Here is a 21,988-nt window from a genome sequence, read left to right as displayed (position 1 = left end):
TCAGAGTGTGTGTGTGTGGGGGGGGGGGGGTAAGAGGCCCCGGCCATGCGGTCTGAGAGGGTGCAGAAGAGCCATCCGGCCTTAATTACTGTTTAACGAGCACTTCAGAGTGTTTATGAATTAATGGGCCCTTTTGTCAGTCTGAGTGTGGATGGAGGGGGAGGGGGGGTGGATCCTAAATCCCCCCAGAGTAATCCCCCCGGCCGGTCACTTGATCTCCCATGGAGAGGCCAGGATCTCAGACGGCCCAGAGGATCTCTATGATCCTCTCTCTCCCTCTCTCTCTCTCATTAACGCTCGCAAACAGACCACTCCTGTGCGCTTGATAAGAGTGTCTCCCTCTCTCCCTCCTTCTTTCTCTCTCTCTCTCTCCCACTCTCTCTCCCTCTTTCTCTCCCTCTCCCGTTGTTCCTTCACTCTCTTTCCCTCTCTCAGCAGCTCCTTCCTCTCAGAGAGAGAGATATAGAGAGATAGAGAGAGAGATATAGAGAGATAGAGAGGGCGATAGAGAGGAAGATAGAGAGAGAGATAGAGAGTGAGATAGAGAGAGATAGAGAGGGAGATAGAGAGGGGGTGAGGAGGGGACAGAAAGAAAATAAATGTTGAGAGACAGCTGAACATCCCAGCTATGACATCATACGATATATGGATTGGATTGACAGAGGGATTAAGAGGAGGGAGAGGGAGAGAGAGAGAGAGAGAGAGAGAGAGAGAGAGAGAGAGAGAGAGAGAGAGAGAGAGAGAGGAGAGAGGGAGAGGGAGAGGGAGAGAGAGAGAGAGAGAGAGGGAGAGAGAGAGAGAGAGAGAGAGGGAGATGGGACTCTAGTCCAGGCTGTGGGAGGTGGTTGAGGAGTGAAGGAGGGACTAGAGGAGGAGAAGAGTTCTCCAGAGACCAGCCTGCCCAGAGGAACTCTCACTGAACCGGTCTGGTCCGGTTCAAACTCTCACTGAACCGGTCTGGTCCGGTTCAAACTCTCACTGAACCGGTCTGCTCCGGTTCAAACTCTCACTGAACCGGTCTGGTCCGGTTCAAACTCTCACTGAACCGGTCTGGTCCCGTTCAAACAGGGTCGCTGTTTATAAGACTGACTCACATCTCCCATCTGGTATAAGCAGAAAATTACAAGCATTCAATGCATACATGCAATACAATTTTCCAACATCAGACACAGACACACACACATGCACGCATACATGCGCACACACACACACACACACACACACACACACACACGATCCCCATGCACAGCAGCAGCTCAAACAAACCTCCACTGTGCCAATTCAATAGCAGAACAAATCCTCTTTCTCTTCTGAGGTCACGGGGTCACGGTGTGTTCCGTCCCTGTGCTGGATCTGCTTCCACGGTGTCATGGCTGCTGTCACGGCCCCGATTGGATGTGATTAGAGGCAGAATAACAATGAGAACATATGGGCCTCTCTTCCTTTGTCTCTCTCCCTCTCTCTCTCTCTCTCTCTCTCCCCCTCTTTCTGGTTCTCCATGTCCCTCTCCTCCTCTCTGTCTGAGGTGTCCCCTGATCGTCCCTCTGGTCTCATTCATCCGGTCTTTATCCTCCATGCTCCTCTCTGGGAGGTTAAACACCCGAGGGAGGGAGGGAGGTTCTGAGGGAGGGAGGGAGGGAGGGAGGGAGGTTCTGAGGGAGGGAGGGAGGGAGGGAGGGAGGGAGGGAGGGAGGGAGGGAGGGAGGGAGGGAGAGTGACACAGTTTCCACACTTCCAACATAGTTCTGATCCAGTGCCCCAGGTCCACAGCCGAAGAGAGATTGAATTAAACCAAGTTGAGAGCGTGACCGGCGACCGTGTGGAAAGTGTTCAAACAAACTGAGGCGGTCCGCCAGTTGGACCCCTACGGCTTTTCATCCGGTTTTGGGCTTTACATGTCTGCTTTTCTGGACATCCAGCCAGCGATGTCCAGCGGCCGTTGTCTGAGCTCAGAGGCAGCAAACGTGATGAAGCGACACGCTTGTGTGGAATATAAAACTGCCTGTCTGAGTAGGATTAGGATCTAGCGAGTCTCCACTCAATATAAACACCAGAATTATAAATGTGACATTGAAGGCTATTTAGGTCAGATTGGGAAATACTTGAGAAAGGTCATGAGGTCATGTTCTGCCTGAGGAAACTCCAGTGTAGGGAAGTGGCAGTTCGTGACGTAACAGTAAACTCCTAACATCTCAGATACATGAGAAGTTAGCGATGAACAGGCCTACTCTTCAACAGCACAGAAACAGTAACATGATGATAGACACAGTGAGAACTTTCATCCAAATTCACAAAGAGTTCGAACAATGTTTGAACATCCATATGAATCCAGTGTTGTCAGAGTAAAAGTCTCTCAGCTGTGGAATAGCTGTGCTATTGTGGTCAGGGTTAGGATTAGGGTTAGGGTCAGGGTCAGGGTTAGGGATGAGGAGTGCGGAGTGCCCGAGTCTCCTGGCTCACACTGACATTATCCCGCAACAATCCACTCTCTCTATTCCGCAAAGATACCAGCGAGTGAGACCTCCACACGAGTGAGACCTCCACACAGATAATTTGTTTGCAAACTGGAGGCTGTTACTGAGTGGATTAAGTCTGCAAGAACGATCCCAGAGCTCCATCCTGGAGAGGAGCAGGGCGCAGTCTGCCATGGCTACAGAGAACACAGAGAGGAAGAGTTGGCATGGCTACAGAGAACACAGAGAGGAAGCGTTGGCATGGCTACAGAGAACACAGAGAGGAAGCGTTGGCATGGCTACAGAGAACACAGAGAGGAAGAGTTGGCATGGCTACAGAGAACACAGAGAGGAAGCGTTGACATGGCTACAGAGAACACAAAGAGGAAGCGTTGGCATGGCTACAGAGAACACAGAGAGGAAGAGTCGGCATGGCTACAGAGAACACAGAGAGGAAGAGTTGGCATGGCTACAGAGAACACAGAGAGGAAGCGTTGGCATGGCTACAGAGAACACAGAGAGGAAGCGTCGGCATGGCTACAGAGAACACAGAGAGGAAGAGTCGGCATGGCTACAAAGAACACAGAGAGGAAGCGTTGGCATGGCTACAGAGAACACAGAGAGGAAGCGTTGGCATGGCTACAGAGAACACAAAGAGGAAGCGTTGGCATGGCTACAGCGAACACAGAGAGGAAGAGTCGGCATGGCTACAGAGAACACAGAGAGGAAGAGTTGGCATGGCTACAGAGAACACAGAGAGGAAGCGTCGGCATGGCTACAGAGAACACAGAGAGGAAGCGTTGGCATGGCTACAGAGAACACAAAGAGGAAGCGTTGGCATGGCTACAGAGAACACAGAGAGGAAGAGTCGGCATGGCTACAGAGAACACAGAGAGGAAGAGTTGGCATGGCTACAGAGAACACAGAGAGGAAGCGTTGGCATGGCTACAGAGAACACAGAGAGGAAGAGTTGGCATGGCTACAGAGAACACAGAGAGGAAGAGTAGATCACTAGCTGGTGGCTCCTGTAAAGTTCTGAACATGATTCCATTTTAAATGTTACTATGCACCTGCTGTGCATTCATTTTGTTGTTTAGATGTCAACAGAGAGAGAGACCTTGCAGAAAGAAAAAAAACATCACGTACATCCTTGGTTGTGAAACCGGTGATTATAGCTGCAGTGTGGCTGGAAAAACCATAGAAGAGCACGCTAGGTTTCCACTGACGGGGCAGACGCCAGCAGGCAAGTCAACATGAGTTGCAGACACCTGTGTGGGCTGTTCTTAAACGGTCCGGTCAGCTGGAGAAAACCATGAATTACCCCGCGCTCTCCTCCCCTGTCAGCAGCCAGACTAGATGACAGGGCTGAGCTGGGAGGGCCGGGCTCATTTCCTAGGGTAACAGCTCAGAAGCTGCCCTGCCGGTCTGCTGAGCTGTGTGTCTCTCAGCTGAGGGCCAGTTGAAACTCATGAATTGCCTAAGTAAATGCTAATGCTAAATGGACTGCACTTATATAGCACTTTTATCCAAAGCGCTTTAAAATGGCCTCTCATTCACCCATTCACACACACATTCACACACCAATGGCGACAGCTGCCTTGTAAGGTGCTAACCTGCTCATTGGGAGCAATTTGGGTTCAGTATCTTGCCCAAGGACACTTCGACATGTGAACAGGAGAAGGGATTCGTACCACGACCCTACGATCATACCTCCTGAGCCACAGCCGCCCATAGATTACGCTATATACATGCTATGTATGGACATAATTAAACACAGTACAATAAAACCCTGAGTAGGCTATAACACCGTCTCAACATGCCCGAAGTCTTCCTTGGTGGCAGACAAACAGGGTCATAAAACCACTATCCTACAGAGCTGACTGCTGTTACTCTTCAGATACAAGGTCCCACAACTACTGTACTGCATTTACACACAGTGTCTTTGTGGGATTCAGGTTCAACAACTCTAATCTAAATAATGAATGTTCCTGCCTTCTGCATACCTGCCATAGCAGAGAGCCGTGTCCAATACCAGGGCCACATCAGCGCTGGGCGTGGCGGCTGGAAGGTGCGGCAACTGTAACCTACCTCAACAACTTGATAGCTGGACCGAGTAGCTGATGAGGCCAGAAACAGTAACCTTATTATGGTAGTTGGTAAATAATAAGTGAAACTGCTCTCGTCACCTCTCTCTTGCGCTTCACAGAAAAACACTACTAAAAATGAGATCTCTATTAAGTTTTAAACATTGTCTACTTCTAGATGTGGATGGTTCCAGACGTCTTTAGGGGCCGAGCCGACCACACGAGGTGTCTGGGTCGATTGAGTGGTGGTGCCGGCGGGTGACATGTCCTGCGGGCGGGTGACATGTCCTGCGGGCGGGTGACATGTCCTGCGGGCGGGTGACATGTCCTGCCGGCGGGTGACATGTCCTGCGGGCGGGTGACATGTCCTGCGGGCGGGTGACATGTCCTGGCATCCAGAGCAAGCCACTGATCTCTGACTCAGACCAACAACCCCAGCGATGCCGTGTCGCTAGTGCGGTTTGATGTATCGTTGTAAAGTCCGAAATCCAACGAAAGACAGCCTACATTAGATCTAATGACTGGGCTTACATGTGAAGCCAAGCTCTGGGAAATCGTAATAGAAGAAAAACAATCCAAACCCAAGCCAGTGTTAATGGTAGGCTAGAAGAAGCCGACGATATGAATTCAAGAGTAGCTAAATAGACCATTTTCAATAATTTAGCCTACATAGGCCACTTCTTTGTTTTAATTTACAGACAAATGACAAATAAAACTCCATCGTTTATTCGGGAACCATCAAACTGCAACATAAACCCTATTTAAAAGACAGACTGCGCTGAAAGTGAGACGAGCTGCGCTCTTAGGCCGGAGTTCTGTCCCTGTTCTGTCCCTGTTCTGTCCCTGTTCTGTCCTTGTTCTGTCCCTGTTCTGTCCTTGTTCTGTCCCTGTTCTGTCCCTGTTCTGTCCTTGTTCTGTCCCTGTTCTGTCCTTGTTCTGTCCCTGTTCTGTCCCTGTTCTGTCCTTGTTCTGTCCTTGTTCTGTCCCTGTTCTGTCCCTGTTCTGTCCTTGTTCTGTCCCTGTTCTGTCCTTGTTCTGTCCCTGTTCTGTCCCTGTTCTGTCCTTGTTCTGTCCCTGTTCTGTCCTTGTTCTGTCCCTGTTCTGTCCCTGTTCTGTCCTTGTTCTGTCCCTGTTCTCTCCCTGTTCTGACCCTGTTCTCACCCTGTTCTCTCCCTGTTCTCTCCCTGTTCTGTCCCTGTTCTGTCCCTGTTCTGTCCTTGTTCTGTCCCTGTTCTGTCCCTGTTCTGTCCCTGTTCTGACCCTGTTCTGTCCCTGTTCACTGCCGGCGATGTTAGAATAACTTAAAATAGAAATCAGCGAGTGGCCAGCAACACACAGCCCACGAATAAGACTCTCTAAAGAGAACCCCACGACAAAGACTCTCTAAAGAGAACCCCACGACAGAGACTCTCTAAAGAGAACCCCACGACAAAGACTCTCTAAAGAGAACCCCACGACAGAGACTCTCTAAAGAGAACCCCACGACAAAGACTCTCTAAAGAGAACCCCACGACAAAGACTCTCTAAAGAGAACCCCACGACAAAGACTCTCTAAAGAGAACCCCACGACAAAGACTCTCTAAAGAGAACCCGGGCGACCACACCAACTTTGAGCATTGGGCTGCGGAGACTTGAATCTTTCCTCTTACCTTGTTGGTCACTCCGCTGATCAGGGTTTCTGGAAGAGCCGCGCAAACGCACACGAAATACGCTTCAGCTGTTTTCAAAAAGCTTAGAGGATATGAAACAAAAACGTGTAGGACAATCCGCGTCTTCTTGCAGATGGTTCTGTGTTTCCAGATGGTTCTGTGTTTCCAGATGGTTCTGTGTTTCCAGATGGTTCTGCGGGTTGTTCTGAGCGCGCGCGGTGTGTCCTCCCGGTTGTGCTCGCGCAGCCTGACTGCCTCCTCGAGCCCTTCGTCCCACCGTGGCGACGTCACCACCGCCCGGGCGCGCGGGAGCCTGGGACGAGCTCACGAGCTCGCATGCATGTTCCCCGCCGCTGCCCGTTAATGACAGTCATAGGCGAGTTTACCCTCTGAGAGTAGGGGGGGGGGTGTTACCCTCTGAGAGTGGGGGGGGGTGTTACCCTCTGAGAGTGGGGGGGGGGGTTACCCTCTGAGAGTAGGGGGGGGGTTACCCTCTGAGAGTAGGGGGGGTGTTACCCTCTGAGAGTAGGGGGGGGGGTGTTACCCTCTGAGAGTAGGGGGGGGTGTTACCCTCTGAGAGTAGGGGGGGGGGGTGTTACCCTCTGAGAGTAGGGGGGGGGTGTTACCCTCTGAGAGTAGGGGGGGGGTGTTACCCTCTGAGAGTAGGGGGGGGGTGTTACCCTCTGAGAGTAGGGGGGGGGGTGTTACCCTCTGAGAGTAGGGGGGGTGTTACCCTCTGAGAGTAGGGGGGGGGTGTTACCCTCTGAGAGTAGGGGGGGGTGTTACCCTCTGAGAGTAGGGGGGGTGTTACCCTCTGAGAGTAGGGGGGGGGTGTTACCCTCTGAGAGTAGGGGGGGGGGTGTTACCCTCTGAGAGTAGGGGGGGGGTGTTACCCTCTGAGAGTAGGGGGGGGGGTGTTACCCTCTGAGAGTAGGGGGGGGGTGTTACCCTCTGAGAGTAGGGGGGGCAACATTTTGATCTGAGAAAAAAAAACTTCTGCCGTCCCGTCCCATCTATTTACAAAGAATGCCAGTTGTGAACAGTATGCTAATAAGAAATACGTATGACAATTCAATATGCACAACGCATCAAACTTCATCTAAACACCACAAGCATGTCATTATGACCTTTTTTTTCTTTCTTTTTTTTTAAGAATCTGAGCAGAGTTGGGCTGGCCAATCAGGGGGGGGGGACACGGAGCAAAGAGACGTGAGTACCAAGAGGACATTCCTCAGCACAAGTGGTTTGTCTTTTTCTATAGAGAGTTGCCTCTATGGATGGACAGCCCACTGACCTGAAGTGTAAGCGTCTGTATGCAGTGTGTCTGAGTAGCAGTGTGTCTGTGTATGCAGTGTGTAGGCCTAGTGTGTCTGTGTGTGCAGTGTGTCTGAGTAGCAGTGTGTCTGTGTATGCAGTGTGTCTGTGTATGCAGTGTGTCTGAGTATGCAGTGTGTCTGAGTATGCAGTGTGTCTGAGTATGCAGTGTGTCTGAGTATGCAGTGTGTCTGTGTATGCAGTGTGTCTGTGTATGCAGTGTGTCTGTGTATGCAGTGTGTCTGTGTATGCAGTGTGTCTGTGTATGCAGTGTGTCTGAGTATGCAGTGTGTAGGCCTAGTGTGTCTTTATAAGTGATCGCTGTCCTTGCTCATTGTATTGGTAGGCTACTTAAGAGATTACCACTTGTAAATAATGAAACTTTGCTTTTCATATCTGTTCAGAATAGCAAAATACACATTACATGATACTTCCCCTGCTTTGTGGGCACTCTGTGGGCCCTATGGGTGTTTCAGTTGTTCTTGTTGTTGTTGTTTTGTTTTTAACCGGATTGAATAGTAGAAGTAACGAAACTGACTGCATCGGTGGAGATGAGATGTGGGTGGAGCGAGTAGCTCAGCATACAACCCAATCACACCGTGTGTTGACCAATCAGAGAGTTCCCCGCAGTTTAAACCCTCACAGGAGCAGTATCTATCTATCTATCTATCTATCTATCTATCTATCTATCTATCTATCTATCTATCTATCTATCTATCTATCTGTCTGTCTGTCTGTCTGTCTGTCTGTCTGTCTGTCTGTCTGTCTGTCTGTCTATCTATCTATCTATCTATCCTTATTAACAGTAGGCCTACTGTATTTGTGAGAAGCAAGCAGAGGTAAGCAGCAGTAATCTCATTTCCATTCCCGTATGAATACATCCTTCCTTCCAGGAAGTAGCCTATCAGTGCTCAGTTCTCACTCTGTTTCTGGAGGTGATGCAGAGGAAATCTTGCTTTGACTCATCATGTGAGACCCAGAGGGCCGAGGGAAGAGGAGAGGAAGGAAGTACTATTACATTCAGATTTCCATTCAAACCTGAGATATCACTTGATTTTCCATTGGCTGCCAGTTATAAGCGAGGCATCACACACACACACACACACACACACACACACACACAGGCCATGCACACACACACACACAGGCCATGCACACACACACACACACACAGGCCATGCACACACACACACACAGGCCATGCACACACACACCCACAGGCCATGCACACACACACCCACAGGCCATGCACACACACACACACACAGGCCATGCACACACACCCACAGGCCATGCACACACACACCCACAGGCCATGCACACACACACCCACAGGCCATGCACACACACACCCACAGGCCATGCACACACACACACACACACACACACACACACACACACACACACACACACACAGGCCATGCACACACACACCCACAGGCCATGCACACACACACACACAGGCCATGCACACACACACACAGGCCATGCACACACACACCCACAGGCCATGCACACACACACCCACAGGCCATGCACACACACACACACACACACACACACAGGCCATGCACACACACACCCACAGGCCATGCACACACACACACACAGGCCATGCACACACACACACAGGCCATGCACACACACACACACACAGGCCATGCACACACACACACACAGGCCATGCACACACACACCCACAGGCCATGCACACACACACCCACAGGCCATGCACACACACACACACACAGGCCATGCACACACACACCCACAGGCCATGCACACACACACAGGCCATGCACACACAAACACACACACAGGCCATGCACACACACACACAGGCCATGATGTTTGTGACCTGAAAACATGTCCAAATCTGTCAGTCTGTAGAATTTTCTCTCGCTGCTTTCCTGGAAACAGGTGAACCCTAGATTATAACAAACGTGATGAGATAGATTATCCATTGAAAGACCTTTGACAAGAGGCAGCATCTATGTCTATGAAACCCAGGAGGTTAGAAAGTCAATCCAGCCTTAGGACTTTGTGAATGTTGAAGACATGGCCAGACTGGTTCAGACTAACAGTAGGCTGCTACTACTCTCCTCCATTTATCACCCAGAAGATTACAAAAGATTGAAGCAAAGACAGAAGTACATCATTGCTTTACAGTCATGCTCAATTTCAAGCCAAAGAAACATGGCGATGACGTGATTCAAATGGACATAATAGATTATTGTAATATCAGACAACATTTATGCAATCATCACAAACTACCAGAACAATTCAGAGTCCAAATTAGACCGAGCTGTTTCTTTCCTGAGTGGGAAGTATTACTGGTTGGCAGAGGAACTGGCAGACGGGATGTTTTACATAGTAAATAGGAAATTGCCAGATAAGATCTAGTTTTTACTGAGTTGACTGGAAATGAACATGTAGGCTAAGGTGTTATGTGACTGGATGATAGGGTGGAAACTTCCAGAAACAGAATCATAACTGATAGAGGCCCTTTTAATGGAAAATCTCATGTTGTTGTTATTGTTGTTATCGTTGTTTTATTGTCTGGATGAATCTCATCTGTGTCAAGGTAAGTGGTCCGTGAGGTCTAATGGATGCTCTGATCACAAGATCCATTCACCAGTTGATTTAGAAAGGGTTTAAGCTTTTTGCGTTTGTTCTGTCCAATAGCGCCATCGTGTGTTTGTGTTCAGTAGTCACGCTTAACACGAAAACATCATTATTTCTCACATTGTAACCACGCTGTAGTTTTTTTCTCATGCTATCTCTGTAATTAGACTACTGGGGAATTAATGTTTTTGCTGGTGACCCAGTGTTTGTTTGGGTGTCAACGCCTGCCTATTCATCATCTGGCAGGTGTCTGTAGTAGGCTAGGCAGGCTGTGTGATACTACAGTCCCAGCTGGTGATTGGAGAGCTAACCTTGTCTATCATGCAGGCTGCAGCGCAGTGGCCTCTGGGGGAAACATGTTCTCAGTCAAGCTGAAGCACCGCGACACCGTGAGCCCGACCTGCAGCTGCGCATGCGCGTCCCCGGGCCGTGCGTGGGTTCAGCTGCGCGTGGACCAGGGATGATGAAGATGCGCGTGGACCAGGGATGATGAAGATGCGCGTGGACCAGGATGATGAAGATGCGATGGACCAGGGATGATGATGATGAAGATGCGATGTCTCCCTGATCTCCCGTCCTCTGACCGTCTGATCAAGATGGACGAGCGAGAAGAGAGAAATGCTCATCCACGCTACGGTGACAGGTAGGTCCGTCTGATCATCGCTGCATGGTGATGCTCGTTATATCTCGCAGACATTTTCACAGATAGGCACAAATAATTAGGCTGACCTCTACTAAATCAACCAGACTAAAGGCCCATCGCAATTCATATGAAGCGCGACTATGAAGCTGTCGTTCAGTTGAGCCTATGTGATGTTTCCATGCTGGACTGAGATGGGGCGGATCACTGAAAAATGTTATCGATTGCCCATTCAGTAGCCTGTATATGTATTCTACCAGTTTAGGCTTCTATAACACATCCGGTCTCTGTAATTGTGTTGACTGCCTCTGATAGGTTGACATTTGCCTTCTATATATGCATCAGTGATGAGGCCAGTGAATTAATATGATATTAGAGGTCACACACACACACACACACACACACACACACACACACACACACACACACACACACACACACACACACACACACAGCTCATGAGTACATAAACAATCTCTCTCAATCAATGGGGATCGGTGGTCTCCTAGCAACCTTATTGACACTTCTCAGTGCTTGTGGAGTGAGCTGTAGGACTGTAGGAGGCTACTACCACATTGGATTGGAGGGCGATTACATGTTTCTCTGAGTGAAAACACACATATGTAGCCTACGTATTGATCAAGCCTACGTATTGATCAAGCCTACGTATTGATCAAGCCTACGTATTGATCACAATCTGTCGGAGGATGGAGAAGGGAGGAGCCAACCCTAAATCCTGCATAGTCACTGTTACAATCCTGCATAGTCACTGTTACATGCATAGTTATCACTGTTAGTGCATGCATAGTTATCACTGTTAGTGCATGCATAGTTATCACTGTTAGTGCATGCATAGTTATCACTGTTAGTGCATGCATAGTTATCACTGTTAGTACATGCATAGTTATCACTGTTAGTGCATGCATAGTTATCACTGTTAGTGCATGCATAGTTATCACTGTTAGTGCATGCATAGTTATCACTGTTAGTACATGCATAGTTATCACTGTTAGTGCATGCATATTTATCACTGTTAGTGCATGCATAGTTATCACTGTTAGTGCATGCATAGTTATCACTGTTAGTACATGCATAGTTATCACTGTTAGTGCATGCATAGTTATCACTGTTAGTGCATGCATAGTTATCACTGTTAGTGCATGCACAGTAATCACGGGGGGGGGGGGGGGGCTTGGAGGGGCAACCGACAGTAACGGCGATCTAGGCAGTCGGCTAGGCGAGGGGTGTGAGAATGCGCTCTCCAGACGGGGGTCGCTTTCACTCACAGATCCCTGGAAACGGGGATCAATATCGGGATTGGATTCTTATCGGTGTTACGGATGATTGATTTGGCCGCCACTCTTTGAACCTTTCATTGGCCCTCATCCTAATGATCGTCCCTCTCATTGGCCCTCATCCTAATGATCGTCCCTCTCATTGGCCCTCCTCCTAATGATCGTCCCTCTCATAGGCCCTCATCCTAATGATCGTCCCTCTCATAGGCCCTCCTCCTAATGATCGTCCCTCTCATAGGCCCTCATCCTAATGATCGTCCCTCTCATTGGCCCTCCTCCTAATGATCGTCCCTCTCATTGGCCCTCCTCCTAATGATCGTCCCTCTCATTGGCCCTCCTCCGTAGTAATGGTCGTGTTATGAAGGATTGTCAGATTTGTGTTTCTCTGGAATTTACACAATATACACTCTGTTCTGTGTGTGTGTGTGTGTGTGTGTGTGCGTGTGTGTTTCTCTCTCTCCAGTCTGGTGGTATCCAGGATGTTGACTCTGTGGGGGTGTGTTTCAGATCCTAACCTGGTGTGTCTTCCTCCTCCTTCGTGGTCGGGGCGGCGGAGCTGAGAACCGTCAGAGGGATCTGGGCCCAACGCGGCCGCTCCCCTCCTGGGACTGAGGGGCGCGCTGCACCCCCCCCCAAATAGCTTCACCAAGGGTGGAAACCATAGCAACAACATCCTGGGAGTTCTTCTGAAGATGCGTCCTCCTTTCATTAGGGCCACGCCAGACACCTCAGCTGAGACGAGACGAGACGCTGCTCCAGCCAGCGGGTGAGCCAGACGCGTGTGCGTGTGCGTGTGCGTGTGCGTGTGTGTGTGTGTGTGTGTGTGTGTGTGTGTGTGTGTGTGAGAGTGTGTGTTATAGGGGTGTAACAATATATCGTGGCACAATATATCGCGATACAGAAACGTCACAATACGTATCGTCAAGGTGAAAACAATATGGTGATATGTTTATTGTATATCAGTGAACGCTGGCTACACAACGCTGGTAACAAACACGTCTTTTGTCTCTAGGCCTCTCCATGATATTACAACAGTTAAGCTCTAAATTCACAAAGTGTAGTGGAGTAGAAATGTGTAGAAATGCACTATTGGTGTGAACAGCAGCGCTACTGCAGCGCTTCACACCTGCCCTTAGTGTATCGTATCGTTATCGTCAACCCAATATCGTGTATCTGTCGTATCGTGAGAGTAGTGTATCGTTACACCCCTAGTGTGTGAGTACTCTGTATATGTGTGAGTGTGTAAGTGAGCGTGTATAACAGCTGATCTTTGCCAGACGGTTCATAATGAGTGGAGTCAGATGAGTTGAGTGGTGATTGGTCAGTTGAGTGGTGAGGTCACAGCCGTCTGTCTCAGGCCTCCCTGCTCATGTGAGCGTTCTCAGAGCCCAGAGAGACGCTCCTCCTCAGAGCCCAGAGAGACGCTCCTCCTCAGAGAGAGACGCTCCTCCTCAGAGCCCAGAGAGACGCTCCTCCTCAGAGAGACGCTCCTCCTCAGAGCCCAGAGAGACGCTCCTCCTCAGAGCCCAGAGAGACGCTCCTCCTCAGAGCCCAGAGAGACGCTCCTCCTCAGAGCCCAGAGAGACGCTCCTCCTCAGAGCCCAGAGAGACGCTCCTCCTCAGAGAGACGCTCCTCCTCAGAGCCCAGAGAGACGCTCCTCCTCAGAGCCCAGAGAGACGCTCCTCCTCAGAGAGAGACGCTCCTCCTCAGAGCCCAGAGAGACGCTCCTCCTCAGAGCCCAGAGAGACGCTCCTCCTCAGAGAGAGACGCTCCTCCTCAGAGCCCAGAGAGACGCTCCTCCTCAGAGAGACGCTCCTCCTCAGAGCCCAGAGAGACGCTCCTCCTCAGGGGCCAGAGAGACGCTCCTCCTCAGAGCCCAGAGATACGAGCATCGCTCCTCCTCAGAGCCCAGAGATACGAGCATCGCTCCTCCTCAGAGCCCAGAGATACGAGCATCGCTCCTCCTCAGAGCCCAGAGATACGAGCATCGCTCCTCCTCAGGGGCCAGAGATACGAGCATCGCTCCTCCTCAGGGGCCAGAGATACGAGCATCTCTCCTCCTCAGGGGCCAGAGATACGAGCATCGCTCCTCCTCAGAGCCCAGAGATACGAGCATCGCTCCTCCTCAGAGCCCAGAGATACGAGCATCGCTCCTCCTCAGAGCCCAGAGATACGAGCATCGCTCCTCCTCAGAGCCCAGAGATACGAGCATCGCTCCTCCTCAGAGCCCAGAGATACGAGCATCGCTCCTCCTCAGAGCCCAGAGATACGAGCATCGCTCCTCCTCAGAGCCCAGAGATACGAGCATCGCTCCTCCTCAGAGCCCAGAGATACGAGCATCGCTCCTCCTCAGAGGTCTCAGAGGTCTCAGGGGACTCAAGGCTCAATCACAGTCCAGATGTGTCCCCGGGCGTCTGGAGAGGCTCTTGTAATCAAGCCGTTAGATCAGAGGCCAGCTGAGGCCAGCTGAGTCTCTGCTGCTCTGATTGGACGCTGATGAGACGTTAGAGGACTCACTACTCCACCAATCACAGGGCTCACAGTGTGTAGGGGGGTCACTACCCCACCAATCACAGGGCTCACAGTGTGTAGGGGGGTGTTTGATTGGACATGTTCTTTTCTTCCCCTTCAGACTCTGAAACACAAACACACCAGCGGAGAACGACGATGTGCCATTGGACTGACATCGCTTGGTAATAGTCTCCATGGCGTTCTGCAACGGTAGCCTGCTGGGTGGGTGTGGCCTGCTGGAGCCTGTGGATCTGGGGGCGGGGCCGGAGGAGGACGAGGAGGAGGGGGGCGCTCTCATGCCCATCACGCTACGCGTCGCACTGGCCGCCATCATGATCTTCATGATCGCCATCGGTTTCCTCGGCAACGGCATCGTGTGTCTGATCGTGTACCAGAAGCCCGCCATGCGCTCGGCGATCAACCTCCTCCTGGCCACGCTGGCGTTCTCCGACATCATGCTGTCGCTGCTCTGCATGCCCTTCACCGCCGTCACCGTGGCGACCGCCAACTGGCGGTTCGGGGGCGGGTTCTGCAGGGCGTCCGTCATGCTCTATTGGCTGTTCGTGCTGGAGGGCGTGTCCATCCTGCTGATCATCAGCGTCGACCGCTTCCTGATCATCGTGCAGCGGCAGGACAAGCTGACCCCGCACCGCGCCAAGCTGCTCATCGCCGCCTCCTGGGCGCTCAGCCTGTGCGTGGCGCTGCCCTCCGTGGTGGGCTGGCGGGCGGACGCGGCCGGCATGGGGGGCGCCTGGGCGCCCCAATGCGTCCTGGGATACAGCGAGTCCCTGGCGGACCGCGGCTACACCGTCCTGCTCGCCGTGGCCGTGTTCTTCGTGCCGTTCGGCGTCATGCTCTACTGCTACCTCTGCATCCTGAACACGGTGCGCCGCAACGCGCTGCGCATCCACAACCACACCAGCGACCACCTGCCCGCCCTCAACCAGGTCAGCAAGCTGGGCCTCACCGGCCTGCAGCGCCCCCCACAGGTCAACGTGGACATGAGCTTCAAGACGCGCGCCTTCACCACCATCCTCATCCTCTTCATCGGGTTCTCGGTGTGCTGGCTGCCCCACACGGTGGTGAGCCTGCTGGCGGTGTTCAGCCGGAGGTTCTACTACAGCGGCGCGTTCTACCCGCTGAGCGTGGGCGCGCTGTGGCTCAGCTACCTGAAGACCGTGTTCAACCCCGTCATCTACTGCTGGAGGATACGCAAGTTCCGGGAGGCGTGTCTGGAGTTCATGCCCCAGAGCTGCCGGCCGTGCCCGCGGGTGGGGGGGAGGAGCCGGCGCAGGGTGCGTCCCAGCAACATCTACGTCTGCAGCGAGACCCAGTCGGCCGTGTGAGGCCACGCCTCCGCCGGCGTCCCAGAAACGCGCCACTCAGAATCGTTTCCGGGTTTTACGCGTCCGCGCTCGGTTGGTCTCGCCCTGCACGGTGAAACTAACCGCCGTTTTCCTGAAGATGCAAAAACCCCGCCCACCGGACAGGCAGGGTAGCCCCGCCCACAGGACAGGCAGGGTAGCCCCGCCCACAGGACAGGCAGGGTAAAGGGGGTTTCAGATGTTTCATCTCCAGCATTAGTGAGCAGTACAGGATGTTCTTAGTACAGGAGGGGGGTCAGTCTCTCCATGAGGACCGACGCTGAACCGACCGGTCAGATATCACCTCTGCGCTCTGTTACTCCCTGGTGATGATGACCATGAAGTCCCCACCCTGGTCCCGTAGAGAAGCACCCAGGGGACCCAGACGGGCTCTGCTGCTGACCCCTGACCCCTGACCCCTGAGCTGAACTAGCAGGAAGGTTCTGATATGGACCGAGCTTTCACAGCTGTGTTGATGTGTTCCCTCATATGGTATGTAGCTCCTCCCACTCCAGCTCAATAAGATGAGAATCCTGTGCTCCTTCATCCAGGGCTCAGCAAAGACATGACATAGAAGTGATGCACAGCAGGAGAGTTCAGATTGACTGATTTAATTCATGTCCCTGTTATTGTTCACAAATTAAGTGAAAGACTCTGGCGCAGGGGTCCGGTCTGCTCCAGGGGTCCGGTCTGCTCCAGGGGTCCGGTCTGCTCCGGCGCAGGGGTCCGGTCTGCTCCAGGGGTCCGGTCTGCTCCAGGGGTCCGGTCTGCTCCAGCGCAGGGGTCCGGTCTGCTCCAGCGCAGGGGTCCGGTCTGAAGGCCGCTGGCTCAAAGGAACCCCTGAACCGCTCTGCTCTGCACCTGGGTGGGATGAGCCTGTGGATGAGGCTGTGGATGAGCCTGTGGCTGGAGCTCCTCCCCCTCTGCTACCGCCTGTTGTCCAGGATGGTCTTCATCTTGTCTCTTATCCTCCTCTCCACTTGTTCATCTTTTCCATCTCATTCTCCTCCTCTCTCTCACCGGTGTTCTTGTATTGATCACTCCTTCCTTCACATGCTCCTCTCATCCTCTCATCTCCCCTCTCATCCTCTCATCTCTCCTCTCATCCTCTCATCCTCTCAACTCTCCTCTCATCCTCTCATCTCTCCTCTCATCCTCTCATCTCTCCTCTCTCCTCTCATCCTCTCATCTCTCCTCTCATCCTCTCATCTCTCATCCTCTCATCTCTCCTCTCATCCTCTCATCTCTCCTCTCATCCTCTCATCTCTCCTCTCACCCTCTCATCTCTCCTCTCATCCTCTCATCTCTCCTCTCATCCTCTCATCTCTCCTCTCACCCTCTCAACTCTCCTCTCATCCTCTCCTCTCATCCTCTCATCCTCTCATCTCTCCTCTCTCCTCTCATCTCCTCTCATCCTCTCATCCTCTCATCTCTCCTCTCATCCTCTCATCTCTCCTCTCATCCTCTCATCTCTCCTCTCATCCTCTCATCCTCTCATCTCTCCTCTCATCCTCTCATCTCTCCTCTCATCCTCTCATCTCTCCTCTCTCCTCTCATCCTCTCATCTCTCCTCTCATCCTCTCATCCTCTCATCTCTCCTCTCATCCTCATCTCTCCTCTCATCCTCTCATCTCTCCTCTCATCCTCTCATCTCTCCTCTCATCCTCTCATCCTCTCATCCTCTCCTCTCATCCTCTCATCTCTCCTCTCATCCTCTCATCTCTCCTCTCATCCTTTCATCTCTCCTCTCATCCTCTCATCCTCTCCTCTCATCCTCTCATCTCTCATCCTGTTCAGGATGTTCTTGACTGGACTGGGTTACTGTATAATATACTGCTGTACTGTACTACACAATGAACTCCTCTTATGGTCTCTCTACAGTTACGTCTCTCTCTCTCTCTCTCTCTCTCTCTCTCTCTCTCTCTCTCTCCCCCTCTTGACAAGCACAACAGCCTAATAAGTTGCCTTGTCAGCTGCAACGTATCATTTCATCCATTTGTCTGGCAGGATGTAACAGGTCCGTGTGGGTTAGGGTTAGGAAGTGGGTTAGGGAAGGCAGGAAGTGATCAGATAAAGGGGAATATAACTGCATATTCTGTGTGATGAGGACGGCTAACGGCTACTTCCCTTTCTTTGTATGTTGGTGTTTTGAAACAGAGTAAAGTGTCGTTCACTTAGATGGTTGTTTTATGTCTATATGTAAAATAAAATGTTTTGGAAAACTTGTTATGAAATGTTAGAATGTCAGAGAGCCTGGTCCTTTCATTGGTGAAATGTTATTTTATGGTTTAAATGTTATTGCATGATTGAAGTGTTTGAATGACATGATTACTCAGAGACAGTAGCCATGGTTACTAGCCGATAGATTAGATCTAGAAAGTATTAACAGTGATGACAGGCAGGAGACAGGCCAGGGTCGGAGGCTCTGCATATGCACTCTGCTTCAACAATGTCAGCACAATATGTATCACCTGCTCACGTCACTGGGAAACTCAATCCTCTATTGATTGCAGGTAGTTGAGTGATTGTGTGAGGTTTTAGTGAGGTAGATCCATATCCTTCAGAGCACAGAGAGCATGTTTCCTCCAGAGCAGAGCAGCGTCATGGCCTCCGCCCAGCGACAGCCCAGGAGCGTGTGTGGGTGCGTGCGTTTGTGCGTGCGTTGGTCTGTTGGCAGGATTACGCAAAAACTACTGGACCTATTTTCACGAAACTCGGTGGAAGGGTGTAGCATGTTCCAACTTAGAACCCATGACATTCTGCTGTGGATCCGAAGCACGGGGAGGGTGAACGGGCTGCCCAAACACAGGGAGGGTCAACGGGCTGCCCAAACACAGGGAGGGTCACCGGGCCCAAACACAGGGAGGGTCAACGGGCTGCCCAAGCACAGGGAGGGTCAACGGGCTGCCCAAGCACAGGGAGGGTCAACGGGCTGCCCAAACACAGGGAGGGTCAACGGGCCCAAACACAGGGAGGGTCAACAGCTGCCCAAACACAGCCGGCCATTCGCCTCCATTTTCTGGATCAGGATTACGCACCTACCTGAGCGAATGTCATTCTCAGTGGAGGGGTGTAGGCCAACTTACAACTCCTTACATTTTGGACCAGATCCGAATACAGTAGGACCGGATCCTTGAATGAAAACAAAACTTAGAATGAAGCCAGCTCCCTGTGTGGGTGCTAGAGACACGGGGGTTTAGACGGGGGGGGGGCTCATTGCCCCCCGCTGCCACCCATTCACCTCAGTCATTTTCTCCTCCGCCTCAGCGAATCACAGGGCGGGTCCACGAGCCGCTCAAACACGGCCCAGACGCCCATTCACCTCCATTCATTCATGGACTAGGATTACACACAAACTAACACTGCTTTTCATGAAACTTGGTGGAGGGGTGTAGCATGGGCCAGTTTAGAGCCCATTCAATGTTGTTGTGCACAGAGCCACCAAATGCATTCAGGGGCGGAGGTCTGCTCTCTTAGCACCATTTCTAGTTTCTATTTCTACGATTCTAAAACTCACCATTTCTTTGACTTCATTCTAAAACTCTTAAAGATCTATTGTTCCCAAGCCTCATGTATCCAGTTGATATTGGAACCTTTCGGTGCTGTTATCAATACCAACGTAGCAAAAGCTGGTTATAAACAAAATTATGAACAAGTGTACTCATCTATATTTGTCCAAATAGACTGAGCCTGTTCTGTTCCTCAGAATGAACGGATAGGTATGTATCATACCATGTATCATACAGGATGGAAATACTGCGAACTGTCCCTTTAACGCAGAGGCTGCTGGGTAAAGCAGCAGATCAAACATGGCGGGCTTCAGGACCGGGCGAGAGAGAGAAACACAACCTGCAGACAGAACCACTTCTCCCGCAGATCTGCTCCTCCACCCCGAGCTGCTGTCCAGGGACTTCATCCACCTGCTGCTACACGACGTGAGGAGGTTCATTATTGCAGTAGTAACCGGGTTAGGGTTAGGGTAGTAACTGTCTTGCTCTCAGCTGATCCCATCCAACCTGAGCGTGTTCAGTAGCAGCTAGCTAACCCTAGCCTGAACATGTAGAGCTCTGAGGCTCTAGCTAGCTCACGATAACCTTACAGGATTAAACTCTGGGTGGGATTGTAGGGTGAGGGACATATCAATCAATCAATCAAAGCTTTATTTGTATAGCGCATTTCATACCCAGAGGCAACACAATGCGCTTTACAGAGAACAAGGGAGGTGAGAATACGACCCACCTCTACATATTCCAGAGAGAAGCAAAAAAACAGTAATCACCCGGGGGCCAGATAAGTGAGCTGTAAAAATTCTTCCCTGACCCCTCTCAACAAGGCGATCGAGCTCCTGGAGTATGTTTGTCTACCGGCTAAGAACATTTATAGAGCAATAAATAACATTAAATTACATGTTCAGAGTAAGAGAGGCTAATAACATCATAGGAGAGACATGGCAAACACTGGTGTATGTCTGTGTGCGTGAATGTGCCTGGGCCCAGATAGAGGTAGGGACTGGGTAGGAAAAGGATAGCATATAGCTTATAGCTGCATTTTAGTTGTAAAATGTGGTCTTTGCTGCCTCTTTGAAGCCTGTCTTCTCATCCCCTACAGAGGAAGATCACCACCAGAGAGGATGAGAGCCAGGACCGCCTCACAGAGCTCTTCCTCCGGCACGTCATCCCTCTCCCGCAGAGAGACCTGCCCCACAGCCGCTGGGGGCGCAGGATGAGGCGGACCCGGGTCCCACAGAGCCCCGGCGAGCCTCCACACGGGTAACCTGCTCTCTGGGGATGAGGCCCGAGTAGGAATGTACCATGCTTTCTCTGGGGATGAGGCCCGAGTAGGAATGTACCATGCTTTCTCTGGGGATGAGGCCCGAGGAGGAATGTACCATGCTTTCTCTGGGGATGAGGCCCGAGTAGGAATGTACCATGCTTTCTCTGGGGATGAGGCCTGAGGAGGAATGTACCATGCTTTCTCTGGGGATGAGGCCCGGGTAGGAATGTACCATGCTTTCAGAGGCTATGCAATAAAGAGGATGTTTCTTTGGACAGTATTTTAGGCCCCTGTTAGTGAAGATGCATCATGGTATTCTGAGTGTATCTCACGCTATGTCTCTTGGTTCCAGGTCCAGTAATGAGCAGAACAGGAAGAGGCCTCTGGTCGTGTTCGAGGGCAGCTCCGCTCACACAGGCCCGGTCCGGGTGAAGAAGCCAGAGGGGGACAGGCTCAGGCCCCCTCCCTCCATGACCCTCTCCAACCCCGTACGCAAGCTGTCCAGCAGCGCTCCTCAACCCTCCTCCTCCTCCTCCTCCTCCACCCCTGCCAACATCCACAAGAGTACGACGGGGAACGGGGAGGCCTCACCCTCATCAGCCTCACTCAAACGAGAGGCAGACAGCTCAGTATGGAAACTTACTCAGCTACAACACAGTGCAACTTAATACAACTTTATTTGTTCAATTTGAATGATCATTTTGCAGGATTATACTCAATGCCAGAATGTTTCTGCAGGTTAATGTAGAGCGTAGATACTGTTTGTAGCCAAATCGTTTCCATAATTAAAGGTGGAAGATCTTTCAGCGTTTGTCTTCTTTCATTTTAGGGAGTGCTGACGTCTCCAGAGATGAAGAAGAAGATCCAGCATGTGTCATGGCCCTGACCCTTGACCTGTGACCCCTGTGGAGGCTGAATTGCCACCAGATGATGGACTACAGGAGATGTTAGGGTTAGGGCCTGTTAGGGCCCTCCATAGCAGGGCTCACAAACACCTCACACTCGGCGCTGCGCGTCTCAGCTCCACGGCGTGGTCATCAGAGACATTATGCATCTGAGAGACGGATGGACCACAGATATCCCTAAGAGAGGATAACCCTAACCCACCCTAAACCTAACCCACACTAACCCTAACCCACCCTAACCCTAACCCACCCTAACCCTAACCCACCGTAACCCTAACCCACCCTAAACCTAACCCACACTAACCCTAACCCACCCTAACCCTAACCCACCGACCCGGAGGTGCTGACTGGGCAGCTGCTCCCTCCGTCTGTCT

At 51.5% G+C, this 21,988-nt stretch overlaps 2 protein-coding genes across 2 annotated transcripts; both read left to right on the top strand.

The window, feature by feature from the left end:
- Positions 1 to 14,766: 14,766 nt before the first annotated feature.
- Positions 14,767 to 15,918, top strand: gpr45 (G protein-coupled receptor 45; the record flags this gene model as incomplete). Its single annotated transcript, XM_084451906.1, has 1 exon — positions 14,767 to 15,918. One exon carries the CDS (start codon positions 14,767 to 14,769, stop codon positions 15,916 to 15,918), a length of 1,152 nt encoding a protein of 383 aa, XP_084308032.1.
- A 3,827-nt stretch (positions 15,919 to 19,745) lies between these two features.
- Positions 19,746 to 21,988, top strand: cUnh2orf49 (chromosome Un C2orf49 homolog; the record flags this gene model as incomplete). Its single annotated transcript, XM_084452058.1, has 4 exons — positions 19,746 to 19,871; positions 20,545 to 20,705; positions 21,062 to 21,338; positions 21,539 to 21,988. 4 exons carry the CDS (start codon positions 19,746 to 19,748, stop codon positions 21,593 to 21,595), a joined length of 621 nt encoding a protein of 206 aa, XP_084308184.1. The 3' UTR covers positions 21,596 to 21,988.

This window comes from Borostomias antarcticus (assembly GCF_949987555.1).
Source record: "Borostomias antarcticus genome assembly, chromosome: 17".
NCBI classification, from domain to species: domain Eukaryota; kingdom Metazoa; phylum Chordata; class Actinopteri; order Stomiiformes; family Stomiidae; genus Borostomias; species Borostomias antarcticus.
The sequence above is the reverse complement of the archived record's forward strand: the minus strand, read 5'-3'. Positions and strand labels throughout refer to the sequence as shown.